Source organism: Ictidomys tridecemlineatus, chromosome 2 (assembly GCF_052094955.1).
Source record: "Ictidomys tridecemlineatus isolate mIctTri1 chromosome 2, mIctTri1.hap1, whole genome shotgun sequence".
NCBI lineage: Eukaryota > Metazoa > Chordata > Mammalia > Rodentia > Sciuridae > Ictidomys > Ictidomys tridecemlineatus.
In genome coordinates this window covers 59,168,197-59,193,741 of record NC_135478.1, presented here as the reverse complement: position 1 = coordinate 59,193,741, position 25,545 = coordinate 59,168,197, and the positions used below count along the sequence as shown (strand labels likewise).

The 25,545-nt window shown below is 32.5% G+C and overlaps 1 protein-coding gene across 1 annotated transcript in view; it reads left to right on the top strand.

The window, feature by feature from the left end:
• The window catches only part of LOC144375095 (semaphorin-3A-like), a 114,115-nt gene that overhangs the window by 48,754 nt on the left and 39,816 nt on the right, over positions 1–25,545 (top strand). Inside the window, exons 2-4 of the mRNA XM_078038655.1 lie at positions 271–428; positions 4,948–5,010; positions 20,388–20,507. Coding sequence (XP_077894781.1) covers positions 271–428; positions 4,948–5,010; positions 20,388–20,507 — 341 coding nt within the window. The remainder of the gene's footprint in view (positions 1–270; positions 429–4,947; positions 5,011–20,387; positions 20,508–25,545) is intronic.

Below are 25,545 nucleotides of genomic sequence, written 5' to 3'. Positions count from 1 at the left end.
ATTCCACTAAATGAGCTTGTGTAGACAACTTCTTTCTCTCTCTTTGTACTAATAGTGTGTCATCTTGAATACGAAATCAGCAAACTGATGAGCATGACCACATTTCAATGAAATGTAAAAAGTTTAGTTTCTGTATATTTCTTAATACCATGAAGAATAGCCACTGGTTGAACCTGACAGCAGACAGTAGTCAGATTACCATGTACCAATAGCTTCTGCTCATGTAGGATCTCACATTAACACTCAATTTTTTGCTTTGTTACCTTGCAGAAATGTTGGAATCCAACAATGTGATCACTTTCAATGGCTTGGCCAACAGCTCCAGTTATCATACCTTCCTTTTGGATGAGGAACGGAGTAGGCTGTATGTTGGAGCAAAGGATCACATATTTTCATTCAACCTGGTTAATATCAAGGATTTTCAAAAGGTATCTTCATTTTAATATTTACACTGTAGTTCTTGTGAAACATCTTAAGATATATAGAATTTTCTAGCTATTAAATATGACAACTTATAAAAAACTGTTTTAAATGAATATTTTATTTTTTTAGATGCAAAAAAATTAATGACAATATCAAATCAATGGATGCAGTAAGTCATAAACATCATCAATGAAGAAAGTATAGATCATTATAAAAATACTAACTTTAGCTAATTCAACAATAATTATATAACTTTCCTGCAATAAATTAAATAACTGAACTGATTAAAAATACATCATTACTGATTTCATGCATTATTTATATGTAATGTATTTATACATTTCTCTATATTACCAGCAAATGCAAGATTCATCAAACAATTTCTCACATGCATAATTATATGTGCCACTCATGTTTGAAAATAAAGTTTTATTGGAACACAGGGATTCTCATTAGTTTACATATGTTCTATATCTGCTTTCATGCTAAAACAGCACAGATGAGTAGTTGTGACAGAGATAATCTGACCTGCAAAGTCTAAGATATTAACTATCTGGCATTTTAAACAAAACGATTTAGAAGATCAATCTTAAAAAAAAGAAAAAGATAAAGAAAAAGATCAATCTTCAAGACGTCAGATTTTTGCCAATGTGAACATTTATACATCAGCAAGAAACCAGTTTATCCTGATTTTAGTATTTTTGTCTTATATATAAACTATACAGGTTGAAAATAAGCATGGATTTATAATCTAGGAGAAATTATGCTATTAAATTTACATGTGACACTCTAAATTAACTATTTTTAGGTAGTCAGTTCTTGCGGTCTTATTTCCCTTAGGAACATAGGACTTTATGAAATATTTTTCATGAGAACCATAACACAACATGCTTTTTGGAATGTATACATGTCAGCATCAATGTGTATTGGTTTTGCTTCTTAACATGGAGGGCTTTAGAGTTTGTGCCTTGACTACTCAGAAACTGTAGCAGTTTGGATAGTAACTTTCAAAAAGTCCCTAAATTGTAAAAAGTTTATGATCTCATTGGAGAATGCTGCTTTTGGTACAAAATAGAGGCTTATATTAAAATATAAATTTAGTTTGAAATTCATTAGGAGTTAGGTAACTATTCATAAATAGCATTAATAAATAGCATTAAACTAAGACTGTTCCATTTTCTTCTGTTACCCAAACATTAATATTCTGATCATATTCATAAAGAGGTTTAACTCATTATATGTAGTTTTATAAAAAGAAACACACATACACACACACAAATGTGTGTGTGGCATATGATATGGCATTTAAAAATCACTCTTGGCATTTTTTTTCTGATTTTTTAAGTTGATTGATTTCTAAGCCTCCTCAGATGATAGTAATACACACTTAAGATTATCTATTATCTTAGAAAATTGCTATTCATTTGTTTTTCCAAAATGATAAAAATGTTTGCATTAATCTTTCAAAAATCTCACAAAATACTTTTTATTGTTGTATTATCAAACAGAAATTGCTCTTTATGAAATGAAATCAAAACATAGAATGATTAAGAAAAATCTGACATTTTAATTTTAGGAAATTATAACAGTTAAACTTGTCAGTATTGTTTCTATTATTTTGTAAAACTGATATATATAAATATATACATTACATGGATGGATAGTATATAAGCACAGATCACCTTACACTATATGTTTCATGTGTTTAACATTTTTATTTGGATAAATATTCTAAATTTGGCTTTTGTATTAAATGTTTCTAAACTGAAAGGTACCAAGTTATAAAAATGTACAATTTTATAACTGAAACAAATCCTAGAGTCATTTGTACACCTAGCATGCATATTACAAATATTATATATACATATATATAATATATATCATATATATTATAGTAATTTCTACCAACTGGAATTGTAATAAATATGTATGTGTTATGAATTAATTTAAAACTAAGTGAATTGCTTATTATCTTAGTATTTTTCTTATAATTCTTACCCTTGAGTTTAAAAATATTATACTAAAAAGAGAAGACATTTTTCTAGTTTTAAAACAACCCATTTAAAACAGATTATTAATTTTAATAATCTGTTTTATTTTTATATTTTGTTTAAAAGAATAAATTCAATTTACTTAGGTGTTTTTATCTGTTTATTTATGTTTGGTATGTTTATTTATTTATTTTTTTAAATACTTTGTTAAACCTATGTACAGATATTTAGCAACTTTTTTGTAAACATTCACTCTTGTGATAAACTTTATAAGAGTAAATTTATGACTATGCATGTCATAAATAATTCTTCTTGATGACTTTACAAGGTAATAGTAAAGATAAGATGAGTGAGCATAAATGTAAATATTGGGCCAATCCCTCCTCTTAGAGGCAAAAACACATTCTCAGCTTTGGAAGAGCTATGGAAGTTATTTACCTTAGTAAAAAGCACAATCTCTCTAAGGCATACATATTTACTAAAGATCATAAGTAAGGGGGTAGAGGTTGGAACTTGGTGGTAGAGGACTTGGTTGGCATACATGAGACTCTGGAGATCAATCTCAAACACTGAAAAAAGAAGAAAGAAAAAAATCATGAGTAAAGATTGACATGAATAGAAGCATGGAATCATAAAAAAAATAAGAACAACTGCAAAATATATCATAAAACATTCTGATTAGAAGGGTAAGAAATTTAGACAATGTTAGGTAAATTAAAAGTTTAGGAGCAAAGGAACAAAAAGAACATAGCATGAATATGAAAATTATTTTATTAATATTTGACATAACAGTGAAATCACAAAATATTATCTTATTATCTGTATTATCTCAATAACAAACACTCAAAAGCTAGGAATTATGAGAAAACAGATTGTCTTTTTAAATAAATACATATATTTGCATATATAAACATATATATGTTTAATAATCTGTGATTTTAACATAATTTATCTGGAAAGTAAATCTGTCAAAAAACAGCTCCGATATAATATTACTGTTGTACCCTAGAGAAATTTATATTTTATCTCCTCCGTGTAAACTGTAAGAAGAGATCATCTAACCTCTGCAGAGCCAATGTGAAGATTAGAACTGTGGAATGGGACTGTTCAGCAAACACTCTAGAATTTCAGGAGTCAGAAAAATGCTAATTGTAAGGATGATACATTTACTGTTCCTGAATATTTTTATTATGACTACTTTGTAAAAATCTTGTAGAACAAGTCAGATGACAGTTTTAATTTAGACATGCAGACATATGTGAAAAGTACATAAAAAGAATATGCAAATTAAAAGCTTAATGGTAAAAATGAATGCATACTCAATAATTTCTAGGCTTTTTATATTTGTTTCATGTTACTGAAATGTGTTTATCAAGTCATCATGTTCTGTTTCAATATGGCCCAAATTCTTGCTTATAAATGTGTTGTATTTTGGTTTTTAATTCCCCAGATTGAATATCACAACCTTTGCCCATGTGTGTGACCATATAAATTGAATTATCTGGAGGTTTCCAAATGAATGGTAATCAGTCATTTTGAGGCTAAAAGCTTTCCAGCAGACATGAATGATTAACTGCCACTGTCTCTGGATTTTTCTTTTACATATGACATTTTTTTTCTTTGAAATTCACTAATATTACTAGAAGAGAAAGATGAATAAGAGAATATTAAATTGTTCTGCCCAATATAGATTCACCGGAATTACTCAGGGGATCTGGAAAATTCTATATTAAAATTTAGATGAGTGCATTCGGGTTATTATCATGGAGAAAAATATATCCAACTGTCCAAGTTACCAGTAACATTTGGTTCATCTACCACTGTGACCATATTTACAAAATAGGTAAACTTTGAACAGATAAAAAGCAAATATTAGAGATGAAAATACAATTATTCCTCAACTAGTCTAACTTTAGCCCATAGTGGGATTGTAATTTTTTTTCTTTTACAGTTCCAACTTCATATTCCAAAAATATACAGTTCTACTCTTAAACATTTTCTCTTTCCAAAAGAAAAAGAAGAAGAAAAAGATTCCTTTGTAAAATGGGATTTCACACACTTTGAATTCTCATTCTAGCATGTCATCCTGAGATTTGGATCAAAGCAATAGATCCAGGGCACCCCAGTGTTAAAATTTTAAAATCACTATTTCCTGATAAATACTGACCGATTTAGAGGAGTATGTGCCATATTCTGTGTTGATTTTTACCTCTTCTGTAGATTCTCACATCTCCAGGATTTTCTTACTCTCCCAGTCTGTGAGACCATTCTTTCCACTGTGTACTGTTCAACTGTATTGACTGCATTCATTTGTCTTATTCAACTTTCATGAACAACAAAGGTAATGGGTAGACAGAAAATGATTAACCAATTAACTGATATTAGAATGTCTAAACTGAAAATTTCCTGTCACATAATGTTTTGTGGAAATTTCTTTACCTTAGCTCCCCCAACCTCATCCAAAATATTATGCAATGTTAGATCTCTCAGAGAACTTAATTGGCACAAAATAATGTTTCTTCTCTATCCTTAGATTGTGTGGCCAGTATCTTATACCCGAAGAGATGAATGCAAGTGGGCTGGGAAAGACATCCTGGTAAGCATTAATCTACTAAATCATTAATTTCTTAAGTAATGTATTACTCTATTTTTGTTCTGTGTTCTATTAAATATCATACTGTACTTATGGGCTTAATCACTCAAGGAATAAAAGAATACTATTCAATTTGGGAAGCATTGATAGTTTTGGGAAGAAAATGAGTAATAATAAAAACATTCCTCAGTAAAGAAAACTACTGTCCCTTTGATGATTTATATATGTCAAGGATACTAGTAAAATGTAATTTTAGCAGATATACTTATATTAAATAAGTTAACTTCTTTCTGCAGGTTGATTCACATATGTTAGTTATTCTATAATTTATCTTAAATGATATTGTTTCCACATCTGAATTATCATGATTTAGTTACCCCTTTTTCTTTGTGTTCCATTCTTTTTCTTTCTTCCTCTCATTTTTACAATAAATATTGATTTATAAATAAGTATTGTATGTAACTTTTTTACATACAATATTTACATACAAATATTTACATACAAAATGGCCTTTTCCTGGACACTGTAGAGCCAAAGGTGAATAATATGCAACCCCTATGATGGTTTTACCATTGTAAAAAGGTAAGCTTTGTTAGTAAAATTAAATGGGCACTGACTTGGGCTTTAGCCAAGTGTCTACACAAATCATGGAAAATAGTTATAATCACTTCAATGGATTAAAATAAATTACAGAAATGGAAAAATATAATTTTTTAGAATTATTTTTATCAATCCTTTGGAATGTCTAAAACACAAAGAAATAAGTTTTAAAGTTTTGTCTATTTTAAAGCATTAGCATTTAGAAGGAACTTATACTGTGTGTTGCCTAAAGAAACACCGACCTCCGTTTTGTATAGATATATTATTATTATCAAGGGACAACTTGACTGATTTGTAGCAGCTGCCTAAATTGATATTTAGATTTTGAATGATGTAAAGGGAGGATCTGAGTTCATAGGAAAATAATGCCTCAATTTATTAGCAATGTTGGCCACTGGTGACTTAAAGTAGGTTAAGGAGCAAAAAGCATAGGTAGTCCCCATCCTTGATCCACCTAAATGTTAACAAATATGGGAAAGTCATCCTTGAAAATTATATATTAAATCTAAGTATATGTTAAAAATGATTCATGATGTTAATTTAAAATAGTAAAGCAGCCTTTTTTCAGGTCTGCTGTAGTGAAATTTTGTAGGTTGAGAGTAAAAATGGACTCCAATCTGAATACAAAAATAGGCAGAATACAAAGATAGGCAGTGCAGTCATGAAGCAGGGTGGGGTCAGTGGATGGAAAATTACTGGGAGGAAACTTCAGGAGTAAGGGGAATTCTGGCTAAACTGATTTGACAAGATTATTGCTAAAGGCAGACCGGGTTGGGTAATGCCAATGGTGAATTTGATCAGATATCAACAGAGGGGGACTTTTTCTAAATTAACCAGCAGGATTCTTGCTAAAATCAAAACTAAGCAGAGATGAATTCAGAAACCCTACAGAAAACAGTTTAGGGGAGCCTGACTAGAGTTAGATCAGTGAGAGTCAACCAATGTAAGTCACTCCATACCTTGATCATTCATGTAGACCAAAAAAAAATTTTTTTTCAAACTTTTACTTTCCAAAATTGATGCATATGTTGAGACTTTTGTAAAGGACTTTTTTCTACTCAGAAAAAAACAAAGAAGTAGGAGTCCAGAAATTCCGAGAATTGTACTGCAGTACTCTTTCTGACTCATTAAATGTCCTGAGAAATTATTTTAACTTTCTTTGGGCTTAAATTTCCCATCCATTAAATAGAACAAGATATATTATATGACTATGAGAACAAGTTTTAATAGGTATTGTACTAATTATTAGGAACAAAAACACTTCATAAATGTAAGGTAAAAATGCATAACTCTGTAAATAAAAACTTACTAGCATTAAAATGCCATACTTATCATTAATAAATTTCATTGAAATTTTTCAGTACAATAACTGAGGATGAATAGAAATGATTATCTTACCTTTATAATTTAGTTGTTATTTTTAAAAAATGCAGACTTCTAGATTTTTATTAATGTATAAAAGATAAGGAGAAAATTACTGAGAAAATTAAGATGCTTTCTGGTACCAAGCACTACAGTAATTTACAAAGGATTTTGCAGATGTTATTTTAACAACAGTTTTATGAGGTGGGTATAGTTACCCCCATATTCTTGATTGGGAAATAAAATAATTCAAAATTAGCATTTCATTAAAAGGTGTTGTAACATTTTGAGTATTATGGTAGAAGTTAGGATAAAAAACTAGGCACACTTCCTGTGCCCTTGTGTTGTTTTTATTGTTAGCTGGAATATTTTTATTTGAATGTGCCTATTACATGATATATGATACAAAACTGAACAGATATCTTCCCTTTGTGTATCATCAAAAGTGTGATATTAATAATAACCAGCTCTCAGAGTTCTTATAAAAGAAATACGAGTGAAATTATTTCAAGACTGTGATATTAACTATTAATAATATCAATGATAAATTACTAACAATTAGTGTTATTGGTATGTGATAGAGTTATGTGCACAAAGTTTAATTAAAAACATTATTGATGAAATTTCAGCAGCTGTAATAAACTCACGATCTCACAGTGCCCCACAGTTAACATAATCGTGAATTTAGAAATTTCTTCTCTAAAAAGAAGGACAACTTTACTGTATTTTCCAGGCTTATTGAAAATGCCTATAGATTTTAGGGAACTAAATCAAAAGGAACTAAGACACATGGAGTTTAGTAAATCTGATACATTGCATAAGTGACACCTGATCATGTCATACCATCTTTTTAAGGGGGATTGAACTCAGGGATACTCAATCACTGGGCCACATCCCCAGCCCTATTTTGTATTTTATTTAGAGAAAAGTTCTCACTGAGTTGCTTTGCGCCTAGCTTTTGCTGAGGCTGGCTTTGGACTCGCTATGCTCCTGCCTCAGCCTCCAGAGCTCCTGGGATTACAGGTATGCACTAGAGTGAGCTGGGCATGTCATAGCATCTTATTACAAAGATTCTCAAAAAACTTATCTCTACTGTAGAGTATGGCATATGACATACTCTACAGTAGAGATAAGTGGTTTGAAAGAGATTATTTTTTACATGTTCAATCATATGATTACCCTAAGTAATCTTTTCAAATGTAAACTAATTAGCATTATAAAATATGTGTGCTTTTTGGTATTCTTATACATTCTGCATTAAATAAGTTCAATTGTGCATTTTGAATTCTCTTCATAATACTTATTTAATGAAATGAAAACAAAATAGTTTTGACATATTTTATTTCAAAAAATGTATTTTCATCTAGTTCTAATTAACAATTATATTTCTATATACTATTTTTGGTAACTCTTTTTGATCCCTTAATACTGCTTTTCATTTCCATATTATTGAATATATATTTTTTGCATTTAGAATACATTTGATTGAAGTTCACTTTAGTTACAAGGCAACGTCATTTAAGTATTACCTTGATTTATATAGTCATTGCATTCAAAATAAGATGCATGGCATTCTTTGGTTGCTCTTTGACTTTCATTTACAGATGCATTTTTTTTCCTCTTTCTTTCTTTACATATGATTTTACTAACACATGACTTCCTGGGATTCATAGAATTTTTCTTTAATAAACATAGAAGGTAAATATCACTAATATTTTAACAATAATTTATATAAACAATTTGAAAGATAGATTAAGGGGAAAGAACTTTTTTCATTCAACACCTGTGAAGTGACAGACAGTTTGATGGGAATTCTGCACTGCATCTTGAGTAAATACCAGTCAGCTGGGATTTATGGATAATAATTCCTTTCAAAGAGCCCTTGTGATGCTGGAAACCACAAGAATGAGGCTTGAGTGGGTTTTCCAGCCATTGAGACTCCAAAATAGAATCATAATCAAAATAAGAACCGACCTGAACATTCGTAGAAAAGTGAAGTAACAACCTCCTTGTGTGCTCTCTCTGGTTTCTAAAGTATGGGTTTATCACTTACCTGCTGTTTCTTCAAAAATTCCTTTGGAAATAAAGTGCCTTTCAATAAATCATTCTAGGGAAAGTGGTATCTTCTCAGCACTCAATTTAAAACAAGGATACAACAGGAAAAGTTGGGCAAAGACACCAGCTAATGTTATCTACCTTGGGAATTAGTTTTTCTCAGATTTGGTTAAGGGAATGTTTTATTCATATACAAGGATTGCATGGTCATGAGGAAGTGGGGACAGGCCACTGGACTGAAACTACATAGTCCCTGTGTAACTGCATACAGTATCATATGTAAAAGTGTTCCCTTTTCTCATTCTTCCATCCATCTGGGAAGGTCCAACCCATACTCAGTTTTGCATTAAACATATGTCAGCAACTGCAATTGGGGCAACATTAAGTCAACAGCTGCAATTGGGGCAACTATTCATAAAGAATGAACTTTGTGGTGACATGATTTCTGCAGCTTGAAACACATATATATGGTGCACACACATACAAATGCACAAAATAAATAACATATATGACATTCATTTTTTTATTATTATGTATGTGTGTATATATGTATACATAGTCACACAAATATTCAGAGACGTGTGTGTAGATGTGTGTATACTGGAAATGACATTTTAAACAACAGTAATCTAAACATATTTTTTTCTTTTGCAGTGAATATACAGGATAGAAAACATACCCTATTAATATGCCTTTATTTTCCTGGTGTTGTATGTTCTAAACATTAATATTGCTGTAGCATTTCTATTATTAGAAGAATAAAATGCTCATGAACTTTTCCATTTCTTTTTCTTAAGATTTACTTGAAAAAATATGTAATATGTAATACTATTGGAAAGAAATCCTGAATAATGAGATAAATGCAACCCATATATTTAAATCTGACTGCTGCTCTCCACCTTTACTCTCATTTTTGATATGTTCCTAGGGCATAAAATCCACTTAGTTATTCACAATAACATTTCTATTGATGGATTAACTTCTTGACCCTGTTTTGCAAATGAAAACTGAATTCATGCTAAGCTGGTAAAAGAATCTGTTTTGAATCAATAGCTCTCTGAATCCTCTTTGTTTATCCTACTAAACCATCTCTCTTTGCACTAAGTTTCAATAAAACCAAATGGCAACCGTATGACTGCTAGAAATATTTTGAACATCATTGGAAATCAAAATTTCAACCATCTGAGAGGAACCCAAAAAAAAGCAGATTCTCATAACATTCCTATTCCTGGATACATTTCAAAGTGTAGTATCATGCACCTGAACTTTAGGACTTTTTTGGAAATTCCACAGGATTTATGTTTTTTTTTTCTCAGCTGTTATACATGTTTTGATGCTATGATATATTTTAACATGTCTATCCAGTTTATCACAGATCAAATTGCAGGACCTCAGCAGCACTAATATTTATCAAGTAATCCAATTGAGAATTTGAAGCTACACATGCACATCTTAAATTGCAGTACATTCCAAACTGCACATGCCAACACTTCAATTTCAATTACTTTTTCAAAGGTCAAAGTTAACATCCACTTCATTTTTTATTTTATTTTAGGCACCTTAGGTCATAAAAAATGTATTAAATGATTAGTTAGAACTGCCTTCTAATATGGGTGTCTGCAAAAATACTAAGGTTTCCTTAAACCTCAAAATTCTTATGTATAGTTGTCTCACACTTTCCCACATCTTATGAGAAGTGACTGCCTTGGTTACAGACTGTTTTTTAAGGATGATTATACAATTAGGAACATTGGAAAACTATGTCTCCCTCTGAAGCAAAAAGCTGCTCTTCAAATCATCTTGGGAAATAAAGATAGTGTCTTCCTCAGGAGCAAAGGGCAGGTATGCTTACTGTTCAGTACAGAGAACACAATATCTCCCTCAAGATCTAAAAGCCAGCATGCCATTCCCATTTAAAAATAATCAGGTTTGCTCAACCATGGTTCCTCTTCTATAATGCAGCTCACTGCATATGCAGATGTCATCTGGCCCTCTCCTCAGTGCCCATTGGGAATTGCACAGCAAATGCTGATATCCTGGCTACTGCTATTTCTGTGAGTAATGAAGTTCTTTATCTTTGGCTCAGGAGCCACATATCTTTTGCCAGTATCTGTGAAACCATGGCAGACTAACTCTATTATCTTACAAATAGGGTAAATTTGCAGACCCTTTACAGTTCTTGACAATATTAATTGTATAAATTTTGTAGGCATTCTAGATGATATCAGAAATGAAAGGTTATGGTCAGTTTATTCATTTTTAAATGTTTCCATGATGAAATTTGATGATACTTAAATTATACAGATAACTGACTTGATGACAGGCAGCAAAACTTTGTCTTATTGAATGTCACAGAAATAAGTACAGATTTTTACATTCCTATGCCTTGTGTAAGTGCATTTCTCTTTGGGAGCAAATGTCAGGTTCTTACAGTTTAAATTCAGTATTCAGAGGTAATAATTATGATGGCTAAAACTGAGAGCTTACTACATATCTGATATTGTTCTCAATGCCCTTTCCTCTATAAGCTGATTTAAGTGACTAATATTTGGTTAAAGACATATACTTCTTGTGAAAATAAGTAAATGCACCAGTTTTGAGTGTTAGGTAGCTAAGATGCATGGCAAATGAAACTTTGCCATTAAACTCATTTCAGACACTATATTTTAGTCCTATGTTTTACTAATGCAAAATGAGATGTAATTATTATAATAGTTACATAAACTTAATATTTTGTAATTATGCTTTATTTACAATGACAATTTAAAAATACTTAAATTCTTTACTTGAAAAGTAAAGCTAGCATTTGAAATAGATGTTTTCAAGAGGTTTGAAGATTTTTGACTTGTGTTCCCTTTTGATTAGAAATTTCAATTGCACTCTTAAATGGCTGAAATTAAGGTCAAGTATTTGGCATTGGTTAGCAAGTTATTTGGACTTGATTGGATACCATAATTCACCCATCATCAGGGTACATACTTTTAGAATATAGTAAGCATTTTATATCTGTGAGGCTCTCTAGTATAATTTGGATAGTTCCTCTGAGAAAAGGGTTTTGGCTAATGTCTCTAACTTCATAGAAAACAAGTGCTTCTAAGTCCCACTGATGTGTAGCTTCTAAAACCACCACTCTTATTCCTCTTCTTTACATGCTTGATAATCTTCATGCATGGATTTCTAATTACTTCTGAGGGTACACTGACCATTCTGTCATAGATCGAAACTGACTCTGGGAATATTCACCTTAGAGATGTAATACTTGGTCTCAAGACGACTAAGATTGTGGTCAACTTTGCACTGTTTTTCTTTGATTCATTCAAAAGACTATCGGTAAAATATCATCTCTCTCATGTTCCCAGATGATCATAAAACATTCCTGTTTTGAATCCTTTAATTTTAATATATATCTATTTACTGCTTTTTTAGAGATGGTAAGGACAATGGAATTAAAAAATTTTGGTACCTCTAAAAACTTGACAATATTTCCAGGGACTAAGAATATTTAGTTCATTTTAATTTTTGTGTTTTAAGAGCAGAATATTCTTTGTTGTTTTTGTTTGTTTGTTTGTCGTTTGTTATACTGGAGATTAAACTCAGGGTCACTTAACCACAGAACCATATCCCAAGCTCTTTTTTTATGTTTTATTTTCAGACAAGACCTTAGGCCTCACTGATTTGCTGAGGCTGGTCGTGAACTTGCAATTCTCCTGCTTCAGTCTCCCTAGTCGCTGGGATTACAGGCATGCTCCGCCCCACCCCCAGCTCAGAGCAGAATATTCTTAAAGCTTCTCATTACTGTTATTGAAATTCTGTGCTAAAAATACTGAATACACTTTCACTCTACTATATGTTACATGTGGTATTAAATATAGTCTATATCTGTATATATGTATGTGTGTTTTAAATAAGCTAAGTTCATATTCCCTTACACTACATATTATAATAGGTATTCTATTGTAGCAAGATATATCCATTGATTAAGGTTTGATCAAAGGCCAGAACTTGTTTATCATGAGGATGAGACCTTGTACAATTGTGAGAAGTGGTGACGAAATCTATGAAGGCTATTTCATTTGATACATGTGGGCTTGAAGCTACTATAGGAAGCAAGAGTTGGCATTAGGGAAGAAAAGCTAGATGTGAAGTGGGACAAGGACAAACTAGAATTAGTATGTGTAATCTACTACTTCCAGCCTCCAACCTCTTTTGCTTCAGCTTGAGTGATCTAAAGAAGAAACTTGTAGCCCTTCCTTGCCAGTAAGCTACACAAAGATGAGAATCTATTTCATATGTAAATACTTGACTAACATTTTCACTCAATACTAATAAATGCAAATAAAATTTAAGTCTTCAAAGTTCCATATTTTAATTACATTCAGAAATTATTTCTACTAGTTAATATATATATGTATATATGTGTGTGTATACAAACACATATATACATATTCATATGCATACACACATATACACATGTATGTATGTATGCATCTATCTTTAGGAAGATTAATATATAAAGATAGCATTTGAAGGAATATTTGGTGAAATATGCCAGAACAAATTAAATGTGTGAAATTTCCTCTTTAGTGTCTAATTCTATACAAAGCAGAAGGCTACAATTTGGCTAACTGGCAACAAAATTATGACACTATATATGTTCTGTTTGGACAAAATGATATTTTAAGCAACAATAAACTAAGCAGCATGTGTCCTTCAATAACCACTCTTTCGATAATGTTCACACTATTTTTTTAGGGTTGCCATAATAAAGATCCAGACTGAGCAATTTCAACAATAAAAACTTATTTTGTCATAGTTACAGAGGCTAGAAGTAAGAGATCACTGTGTCAGCAAGGTTGGTGTCCTCTGAAGCGTCCTTGGCTTGCAGATCACCAGGCTCTTCATGTGGCCATCCCTCTGTGCTCTGATGCCTGCTCTCTTTATGTGTGCAAATTTTTTCCTCTAAGAGCACCAGGCAGATTGGAATAAGGACGACCCTACCTAAGAGGTTGATTTTAACTTAGTTACTTTTTCAAGGTCCTATCTCCAGACACATTCTGGGGTACTTGGCATTAGGACTTCCAAGAATAAATTTTAAGAAGAAGTAATTCAGCTCATAACAGTGTTTTTAACTGTGCTTTTAAAAATTCATTAGCTGTCGGCATTTGACTTAATTTCCACAGTTTTTATATTGTAAAAATTCTTTTTTTTTTCCTTAATGGTTTACTTTGTAAGATTTTTATAAAGCACATGAACTTTAGGCTCCTAAAAAAAGAAGAAAGAGTAAATATGTAAAATATCCTGTAGGTGCTTATGTTTGAGTAAATCAGATATATCCATATCCATGGCACAAGTGCTAAACCTGGATAATGTTTCCATTCATGAAAAGATATGTGATAAGAACACTTTTTATTATTTATTATATAATGCCTTTAGTACTTTGGACATTAAGGAAATCTACTTTTAATTTTGGTATTAAACAATGCAGATGGTAAGAAGGGAGGTGGTTACAGGTGACATCAACCTTCTTCAAAAATCTAAGCTTTGTTTCTTAGCCTCCTTTCTCTTATGTGATTAAAGATGCAGTTCATCTCCCCTATTTGGGTAATGGATTCTGTTATGATAAAGGCATATTATGTTTGAACTAAATATGCAAAACTGTCTTGTCTACAATTAATGTTTTCCATGTAACTTCCCACTTGAATCAATGACTTTCTGGCTTTAAGGTGTGAGCACTAAGTACTCGGTACCTTGTTAAAATTGGAAACCACAAGAATATCACTTTGAAAGCAGAGAAAGGATTGTGATGACTTGAAAGCTTCCTGGCATCACAGAAAACATATGTAGGTAGATTCCACATAATATTTTTATAGTTGTCTGCATTCATTAGAATATAAGATAAAGAAAACTTACGCTAGGTATGCATAATGTATGACAATTACATAGCAATGAATGACACTCATGGGATGACTAATTACATTGATGGTACAACAAAAAAATCTACATATAAATATTATACACTACTCTGGTCCACATGGAATTTCAAAGTAAAGTTGTTCAGAGCTCCTTTACATATTAGAAGAAAATGACATTGGTCAGCTTTTGCTAATATCATGTCTACAGTGCCAATGTGTATAAGTCTTTTGACCAAATTTGAAAGTTTCAAGTAATTTGAAAGAAAAATGTTTATAGAATCTTAAGCAGCATTTCTAGAACTTCAAAATAAATATCCAATCCAGAGGGGAAAATAAAATAAAATTTGAGTACCAAACTGAAATGAGCATCATATTTTAAATTTCTAGTGACTTTAGACCTTTTACAGAGAGTCTTCCTTTGTTGATCATAGCATTTGAGCCACTTTCAAATTTAATTTTTAATTGCCATAGATTTAATATTGATTTAGTTAAATCAATACGAATATGTTTACATACTTCAATAATTAGCTATGATATAACACTAACTTGGTTGTCTTAGTTGAATGGAGCATTTTTTTTTAATTTCTGAAGTTAATAAAAAGAGCATTAAGATAAAAAGGTCAATTGGTCTGATTATGCAGTCATTCTTTTAAATAGCGAAGGCAAAAATGACTCCAAAATGGACAGAACAAACTATTCACTGTTTTAAAATCTGGATATTAAAAAATTCCAGGTCATAGATTTAAAATATGATGGGTAATATGATAATTAGAACATGTTTTTATGTTGTTTTTATTGGATCTCCCTCTTTGAAGTAGAGAGCTCTAATATTTTTAGTGAATGCTAAAGTATTAAGAAGACAAGATTATGGATAATCGGATCACAGCTGTAACAGCACAATGTAAAGAGAAAAAAGGACAAAACATTATTGTCAGATAAGGATGGAATGACTTAAATAGAGGGATGGATAAAGTGAGTGACAGGAACAATCTCATGGATTACTGCTTTGGCACGAAGACTGGAGTATTCATCTAGCTTGCCAAATAAATTGACCAAAGAAAAAGAGAGTCAACAGATTAACTTCAGGAATTAAGCTTATTAATGGATTTTCATGCAGAAATGTCTCCACCCATCATGATAGAAAGGGTTTCCTTTGCTTTTCCAGCTGCTAGATTTAACATTAAAATATTTCTACATTAAATACTGGTAGGATAGAAACTTTGTTTTTTCTTTCTAGATGAATTCACACTGACCCGAGGCAATACAGTTCTATACCCATTCATTTGGGGCTGATTTATATTTGAACCAGAGCAAGTTGTTTGATTTAATTATGAACTGAATATATTTGAATAGAGATTGCTCATGTTCACAGTATTCTTTCCTTTTTTTCCCCCTTCCTTATTTAGAATAAAATTTCACGGTTCTATCCATAATTTAAGAGAATGCAAGGAGGTAATTGGAATTGGAGGTAAATTATATTCTTTTGTAGAAAGCATAATTATCGGAAGTTAGTTAAAAACACTGTTTTAATTTTCATGCATGGAGCAGTTGTTTTGACAGATGGATGGACTTTATTTTTGTAACCGTCCAGGAAAAGTCTGTGTAACACAGTCTAATCAGTGCTACATATCTACAATGTTTGTTTTTGAATCACTGTGCATTTGGCTCCTATATCTTTTTCTGGCAATAGATATTTTCTTTAAATTTATTTTTTTTCAAGCTAATATTTACATGCATAATTCCTGTATACATTTGATCTGAAAAGACTAGAAATCCTTTAAATATAAGTGTAAATGGCTTGTCACTGAAGATGATAAATCATTGCTCCTCAGGTGTGGCCTTGGATTTTACTGGTTTTAACTGCTTTTGCTTTTATTTCTAACCTAATACTTTTAATACTGTTGATCTGGAGTAAATTTCAGTAAAATAAGGGGTCAGTCTGGTTGCCTGACTCTCAGGAAGCCAACTTGTTGCTAAACTTGTCTGCGTATATCAACTTAAATTCCAAAAAGGATCAAGGCTTGAAAAATGGATTCATTTTGAACTGATTACACTGTCTTTATTACGCTGTAAATCCGCCGGTGCTGAGCAAAGCAGTGGAGTAGTTTAATGCCAAAAAGTACATTACATTCTGCGTTTTAAGAAACGTCATGGTTCAAGAAAAGGTCAAAAACACTCTTCTTCTGTCTCCTCAGAGCAGAAATGTGTGAAGTGTGTTTCCTTTTTCTGCCACGCTTCCTTCTTTTTTAGAGGAATGTCCAAGCCACTTCCAAATAAAATGAATATCCTGTTTTGGAACACTCAAAAACCTTGGCAGCAACAAACCAAAGAGCGAAGGCAAATGAATGACAGAATTGATACTCTTTTATATAGACTTTCTGTTAAGAACAAATCCTTACTAACATGTCTCTTTCAAGTTTTTCCGTTCTTCTCCGTCCAGTTCTTTTAATTCACTTTTCTCCTCCACTGTTGCTGATGATTCTTTTCTTGGCTATATTTAATCAGTTTTGAAAGTATTTCCTTCCATTTCTTTTTTTCCTTTCAATCATCTTTTCCCCTCAAGCTTCCCCTCAAAAATTCTCCCCATTCTAGCCACATCAACCTTCACTTTCAAATTACTATTGAGGTTGCCCCCAGGCATGGCAACCTTACAACTTGCTGCTAATGGGAGAGGTCTGTTGGGAAATGAAGGAAACTGCTCCAGGCCTTAGGCCAACAGGGTGGGTCTAGTTGCTTTGTAACACAGATAGACTGTGGTTATCAGCATTCTCTGTAGAACTCTTTGCCAGGTTTCACAGCTATGGTCCCGTGATTGATTTCATTCCAGCAGCTCTGTAGAAGAATAGTTGTCCTAGTGTAGAGGTTCTTTTTTAACAGTTAATAGAGAACAAACCGGAATTTTGATATTCAGTGTGGTCCAATTCTGTGGCTCTCAAGAACTTTTGAGAATTTTTTCTTATATTAATTATAATCTGCTAGTTTCCTTGAAAAGATAATCTTTTGCTAATTAGCTATATCATCTATAAGAAATAGAAAGCCCATAAAATCTATGATATTACCATTTGTAACAGTTGCAGAGGTGGCATAAGCCTTCCTTTGTGTTCACCAGTATTTGCACAAAGAACATTTCCCCTTTTTTTGTTATAGAGTCCTTAGATCTATTCTTAAAATTGTAGGAGGCACTGAGGGGTTATTGATGGACATTGATTATTTGGGTTTGTGAATCAAATCGCATACATGTGTTTACAGGTATGGTAGGAGAACTGAAATCCTGTTTTTTGTTCTTTTTTTCTAAAATGAACAAGACATCCATCTGGGTTTGCCACTATTATTTATTAGAAGATGCATTTGCTTACCAACATCTACATAGCCAATATCTTGGTTTCAACATATGGTGCTGGAACTCATTATTTATCATCTTAAATACTATAATATTGAGCCCACAGTAAGAAATGGTTGTCTATATGTAACAGCAGAATGTGTGGCCACCTACACATTTTCAAATTAAAATCTGCCTGAAAATGGCTTCTTTGCAAATGACTGAATATTTTAGTGTACAAATACATCTTTTGGTTAAGACTCATGAATGCCTCATTTGTAAATGAGTTTATCAGATCTTTCCCTTCCAAAAGCTATTTCCTCTGTCTAAGCATTCATGCCCTGTCCTTTTTGGGGAAGGAGGAAAACAGTTATAGAACGAAGAGTTTGTTGCCAAGAGTAGCAGAAGTTAGGTTTTATTTGTTTCACAGTTTTACCTAGGAAGTACCCTATTCAAAGTGAATAAAGGAGATGCTGAAACCCTTTAAGGGAGGGAATTTTTCCTGTTACAGAACAACTTGCAAAATCAGCTGATTTCAGAGCACAATGTTGTATGTTGTAATGCCTTACCATAAAAAAGGAAGGTTCAGTAATCTATTTATCAAACAATGGAAGAAGTTATATATTTATTCTAGTTAACTCCAACCTTGTCATCATATATTAAGAAAATACAAGGAGCCATAACTTGGAATTCTGATATTTTACTTTGAGTCAACCTAATTCATCTCTAGGAATATATTCAAAGGGCATCATATCTTAATAGAAAAGTCAGCAATAGACCACAATTCCTTGAATTTAAAGTCCTTCATTGTGTTCAAATTTCACTGTCTGCTCCTTCTTTTGTGAGGCCAAAAGAAGTAAAACCAAAATCATAACCTTCAAATACAGAATACAGATGGCACATGGAAATGTACTCACACTATTAAACACCTCTCTTATAAACTCCAACTAAGTTCAAATGCCCTATGAGCTTGCACTTGAATAGTCACAGGTCATAACAGAATGACTTTGGAGGTGAGGCACACTTAGAAATGCAAGGGCAGATCCAGTGCTTTATTATGCTCACCAGCCTTGTTTATGCCATGTCTGTAGGAATTTTATCTGCTTTTATTGTACATATTTGCTTCTTAATTTCAAATGTTTATAGACAAAACTAAGAAAGTTTATGATTGCATTAGTCAGCTTTTCATCACTGTGACAGAAATATCTGACAAGAACAACTTAGAACAGGAAATATTTATTTTGGCTCACAATTCCAAAGGTTCAGTCTATGCTCTGCTGGTTCCACTGCTCAGGACCTGAGGTGAGGTGGAGCATAATGACGGAAGGGTGCAGCCAAGGGAAGCTGCTCAGTTTACCTGGCCAGGAAGTGGGGTGGAGTCAGCCCAAGACGCACCCTTCAGGGCATGCTTCAGTGACCCACCTCCTCCAACCACACTTCACCTGCTCCAGTTACCACCCAGTTCAAACTAGGATGGACTGATCAGATTATAGCACCCATATTCTAATCAATCATCCCTGAATATTCCTTCATTCATATAGGCGGCGCTTTGGGGGTATACCTCATATCCAAAGTATAGCAATGGTCAATAAAAATGATTTTTTTCAATGAATTTTTAAAAATTATTTAACATATGAGTACTCATTTGAAAACTTTCAAAATGTATTACTAATTGTGTATATACTGCATATTTAATAGGCCATTTTATCTGTTTTTTTTTCTTTTTCTAAAATTAAACTCAAAGCTAATATTTTTGCAAGGAAATTTTAACCATCATTGTATTTATGTAACTGATTGTTTAAATAATTTGCTGTTCTTGCTTCTGGAAAAGTCACCTGTGAATATTGGTTATCTAAAACTTCTATTCCACTATAATATAAATAAATTATAAATAGTTTTAATAAAAGATTTATAGAAGGTCATATTTGTCCCCATAAAAAGAAAGAAATTCTATAATTTCAATGCATGTAATAATATGAGCAAAACAAATGAATAATAAATAATCCCTAAAAGGGTTTGTCAAATGGCTGCAGAAAAAAAAAAAAAAATCTGTTCTAGCATGCCTAGCACTCAGGAGGATACCTCAGGCATGCTGACTGCTAGAACTCACTGGTTTTCCTTTTGTCTTACAGAAAGAATGTGCTAATTTCATCAAGGTCCTTAAGGCTTATAATCAGACTCACTTGTATGCCTGTGGAACGGGGGCTTTTCATCCAATTTGCACCTATATTGAAATTGGACATCATCCTGAGGTAAAACTGGCTTTTACAAAATGGTGTTAGTCTGTGACCCTTTCCTATTTAAATGCTTCATCACTCATTTCTTCAGCTTAATTGGCTTCTGGTTCACTATTCGGTGGTACCTACTTCAAATTCAGAGGCTTTTATTAATTTTAATCTGTGAATACAAAAAGAACAAGACCATCACTCAACAATAACTCTGGAAAAGGAGGAAGGATGGAAGAAAGCATTTGTTTTCACCCTGGATTACAGAGTGCAATCCATTTTGCATGTGTAGCAGATGTCAGCAGGCTGAATATGTACTGCTTTCTCCTTCCTTTGTATATTGCCAGCTCTCCCTTCCATTTCCATCCTCAGCCAGAAGTGTCTGCCACCCAGTTGTTTTCTTCTGTCCAGAGATTGAGAAATGATGCCTTACATGTGCACAATGATCTGATCTCATGTTTGGCCCAAACTATTCACACTGGTATTCTTGCTCAACTAAATATTTTTATATTTTGGTTTATTATTTTGGTATGAAAAAGAAAAAAAAATGTTTCTTTGTCCACTGCTTCTAAAAGATGTTTGGAAAAATTTATCGAGGAAATCATAGGTAAATATAAGTAAAAAGTACATTTGACAAAACATTGCTAAATGTTGAAAGCAGTTTGTAAATTGAGGTTATCCGTTGCTTTCAATTATAAACCTTTTAATAAATTTTGGCACTAATTCTTAAGAAGAACAAATGTGTTCATGTGGTAAGATAATCATATTTGACAGAATTTTCTTCCAAATTGGAATTCAGGAAAACTCAACCAATAAAGAATTCGTTCACAGAATATTTCTGGAATCCTAAATCTAAGATCTAATTTATAGTTCATTTTAACTTACACACTGGATCTCTTTCTCTAAATTTTCTTGAGGTGTCTTCAGGTGCTCTTTGGTTTCAAAAAAATTAGAAATTGATAGTTTGCATTGTGTTTTCTTTGTATACAAAGGCACCTTACAGATTGTGTTTTCTGGACTAACACAATTGAATATTTGTTTTCCAATGAGTCTGGGAAGAATAAGACACTTTCACAAGTACTCACTAGTGTAAGCCATGGCCCTCTAGCAGCCTATTCAACCAAATGCATCCTTCCTCCCTTCTTCACTGTCCTAGCTAAAAATTTTAAATAAAGACTAATTTTTAAGGAAAGGAAGTTCTATTTAACTTGCTTGTTTCATGTTGATGAAATTAGCAATGCGTTCAGGAATGTGGCCCTGGAGACATTATACACTTATTTATTTATTTTTTTATATATACCTTCTGATTAAATCAGGCTCTCTTTGCTACCTTCTAAGCTATTTCTTAATAATCATTCAGGTGTCCTAAAACTTGGGCCCAGGGTGGTTGTCCCATTTTTTCTGTATTGTGGTGATAGCTCTATAGAACCCCGTTCACATTAAATTGCTCTTTTCTTCCTTTTATTTATTTATTTTTAACACCTGTCAAAAATTGTGAAGTACATGATTACCTGATTGGCAATGGAATCAGGAACTCTTAAGTTCCTTGTACAGATTATTGGGAAAGACTTGGATACTGGTGTCACATCAGGCTACTAGCTATGGAGCGCTGAAGAAATCATTTAATCTCTACAAAACTCTGGCTCACAATATGCAAAATAATTAAACAAAACCTTTTTGATCCTTAGTATCCATGACTTTTAAATGAGAGATTGGCTTATTGCCTCTAACTGCCTTCTGACCCTCCTAGCAGGGTGTGACTCCTTGATGTTTTCTGCTGCAGAAACTCTAATCCCCTTATTGTTGAAAGCCTGTCCTCTGGCCTCAGACTGCAGGGCTTTTGTGCATCCTGAATTCAGTACTAACTGCTTGATCTGCAGCAAGATGTTTCTTTTCATTGCATCTATGTTTCTCATCTAGAAAGCTGTCATGCTAAATGGTCCCCTTACTTGTTGTGAAAGTTAAACATTGTTCAATAGGTAGAGGCTGTGGAAAAGGGGCAATAAATATTAGAAAATATAAATTTACATCTCAGGCTGAAAGCTATTGCTGTTTTTCTTGCTAATAATTCTCATCTTACTTCTTAAATGTCCCTCACTTTGTCTGCGGTTGTAATTTAGGGCACCATGGTCCCTCTATGGCTGGGTGATTCTGTACTTGTCTTAATTTCCCCCTTTTTAAAATTTGAGGCTTACACAATCTCAATGATAATTTACAATAAAATGTCACAGCATTTTTGTCATTTTTCCCATAATATTTGTTTTTCGGAATTTGCAATTTAATGGCATTGACAGACTATTTCCTTTTCAACTCCTCAACTGTCCATTGCTGTCTTATGGGTGTGGGCCAGTGGGTGAATGAAGAGGTACAGACCATTTACCTGGGATCTCCTCCCTTGAAAACAATAAGTAAACAAAGCTTATATCTGAGCTCCTCTGAGATGGGAGATTGGGGTTCAAGTATTTTCTCAAAACTCTAAAACCCAGAGCCTTTGAGAAAGATCCCCCTTCAGAAGCACAGTGATTCTGATTTGCATGAATACAATAAAATGGGAAATACTGTTCCAGACTGCTTAGGAGGTCAGTAGGAAGATGATTATGCAATTACCTGGGGAATTTGGAGCAGTCTAGACAGGCAATCTAGGAAATTCTGGAAAAGATATTATCAAGATATCTTGTCTAGACTACATCAAATTCAATTTTCAATGCTTAAACTGCCTTATGAGACAATCTGCTTTAAATTGATCTACACAAGTACTTAAAATACTACCCTTGACTTTAAACAATTATGCTGTTTTTGAAGTTGAGAAAAGGATACAATGTATATATCACACTGTTAGAAAAAGAATGACAGTAATGGAAAGCTTGCAAAAGTAAGAAATAAAATAGCTATCAGGAGCAAGGCTGAGATTCTTAGAAGAGAGTTTGTAAAAGCTCATGAAGTTTGAATATCCTAACTCTTATTTACAAAAGGGAGTTTTCAGAAATAAAGGACATGCCTTCTAAATTCTAGTTTAAAAACTGAATGGATACTCTGCTGATACCTGCCCCATGCCATATGAAATAATGAAATATGATTTCCTTTTTAAAATTTGGTCCAGTCTTTATATAATTCAAACAATTTTAGGAGAAAAAAGACATTTTGGTTTTTGCTTTTATCAAGACTTTCATCAACATTTTAACATTCAATTTTTTTCTTTGCAGTTTCTTTTCTAACACTGTCTTACACTGAGTTCCCAAGCTAGCTGAAACCTCTTTGTTAGAAAATAACACTATAGACTTAACATTCTGCATGGCAGAATGCTACATAGGAAAGACATCTTTTTGAAACAAATCAAGATTCTTGACATCATTTAATAGCTTTGGATCTTATAGGAGAAATTAACATTTGTGTTTTAATGATAAACAATTACAAAATACCTCCAAGTTTAGTCTTCTAGCTGTAAAAGTAGTTCTATTTTACTATCTCTAGCATGTTAGTAACAATACATACATTCTTAAAGTGTATTCCAAAATCTTGTCTTGTATAGTGAATGCCTTTTGACCACACGGAGTATGTCATTGATTGCTGTATTAAACAGATTTTCTGTTTCCTGTGGTACATTTGGGAGTTGGTAGACATATTAATTAACTCCAGTTCTGTGAGATATGTGTCAATCAATTCTTGGGTATCTGCCAATAGCACTTAACATTGCAGATAACTGTCAATGAGGTCACATACTTCGTACACATGTGTGTGTTTATCATAAAATGCATACAGAGTTCACGGAAGGAATAATTCAGAACTAGAGCACAGATGAGCTTTGAGCTGAAGCTCTCAGCATCTATGCCATTCAAATGAAAATTGTAAGTCATCCTTAAGAGGCAGACTATTCCCAAATGGCTTATAGTATATGGTATTTCCCTTCAAATTTACATCTGTTAATAAAAAAGCATGAATTTAAGAAGAGTATAGCTTTTCGAAGAAGTCTCTGGATGTTTTCTCAAATTCCAAATGGGCCTCTTCTATGTACTGGCAGGAAATCCAAAGAAAGATGGACCCAGATGAGAGCTGGAAAGTATTAACTCTATAAATACTCTCATAATGTCATGATCTCAATTTATGTCAGAACCAAAGGGACATTAAGAAACGCAATGAGGCTTAATGGCTATCTCTAAGGTCATTTCCACAATGACAACCAATATATCTATATATAAACTGAAATAGTTTGTCCAGTTTTCCTTTCTACCCAAAATAGGAATTTGTTCTTATGTGAAACTTTGAATCAAATGTTCTTAGTAACAATCCCTTAGGCCAGAATGCTATTTAAGTATTAGGGAGTGTTCTATCAACTAACTGATTCACATAATCTAACCCCTTCTGGAAAATTGCCTCTCTCAATTTATTATGTTATTCAGTCCAGTGGAGCAGAAATTTATTTCCAAGAAGAGATATTAACATAGAAAAATTCAAATATGTTTGTAAAATAATGAGGAATTGCTTTTGGGTACCTTTACAGCTTTCTTAGGTCATACACTGGCTTCCATATTTTCTTTGTAGTAAGCTAACCTGGGGGACAAAAATCAGTAGTCCTAGGCAATTCCATCTTAGCTGTTCATCATCTCCACCGGAGGCAAGGTATCCCTCATTTGCACTAGTGAAACTTAGTGCAGTGCATTACATTTCACAAATGTAGTAAAGGCTAACTGTTCTATGATGTTTAGGTTTTTCTTTCCTAATCAGTTGAATACTTGAATCATGATAGAAGATTGACCTGAGTAAGTTTCTATGTATAGTAAACAATGCTATCATTTATATTTCAAGTTATATTTTTAAATGACCTGCTGTTTGTCTTTGAGACAAAGCTCCACAGATCATGAATTCAAAGAGAACTTACTCAACATTTTTTTTCCAATTAACTTAGAATTCTGAACTTTAAATATTGTCAATAAGACTATTTCTTTAAAATTAATAAAACTAGTTATCAAGTTAAGAAGTAAGGGACCCTAAGTTATGATTAGAAACAAAACTAGATTTTAAAAAAAGGAATTCAAAAGTGGTAAAAATAGATAGATAGATAGATGAA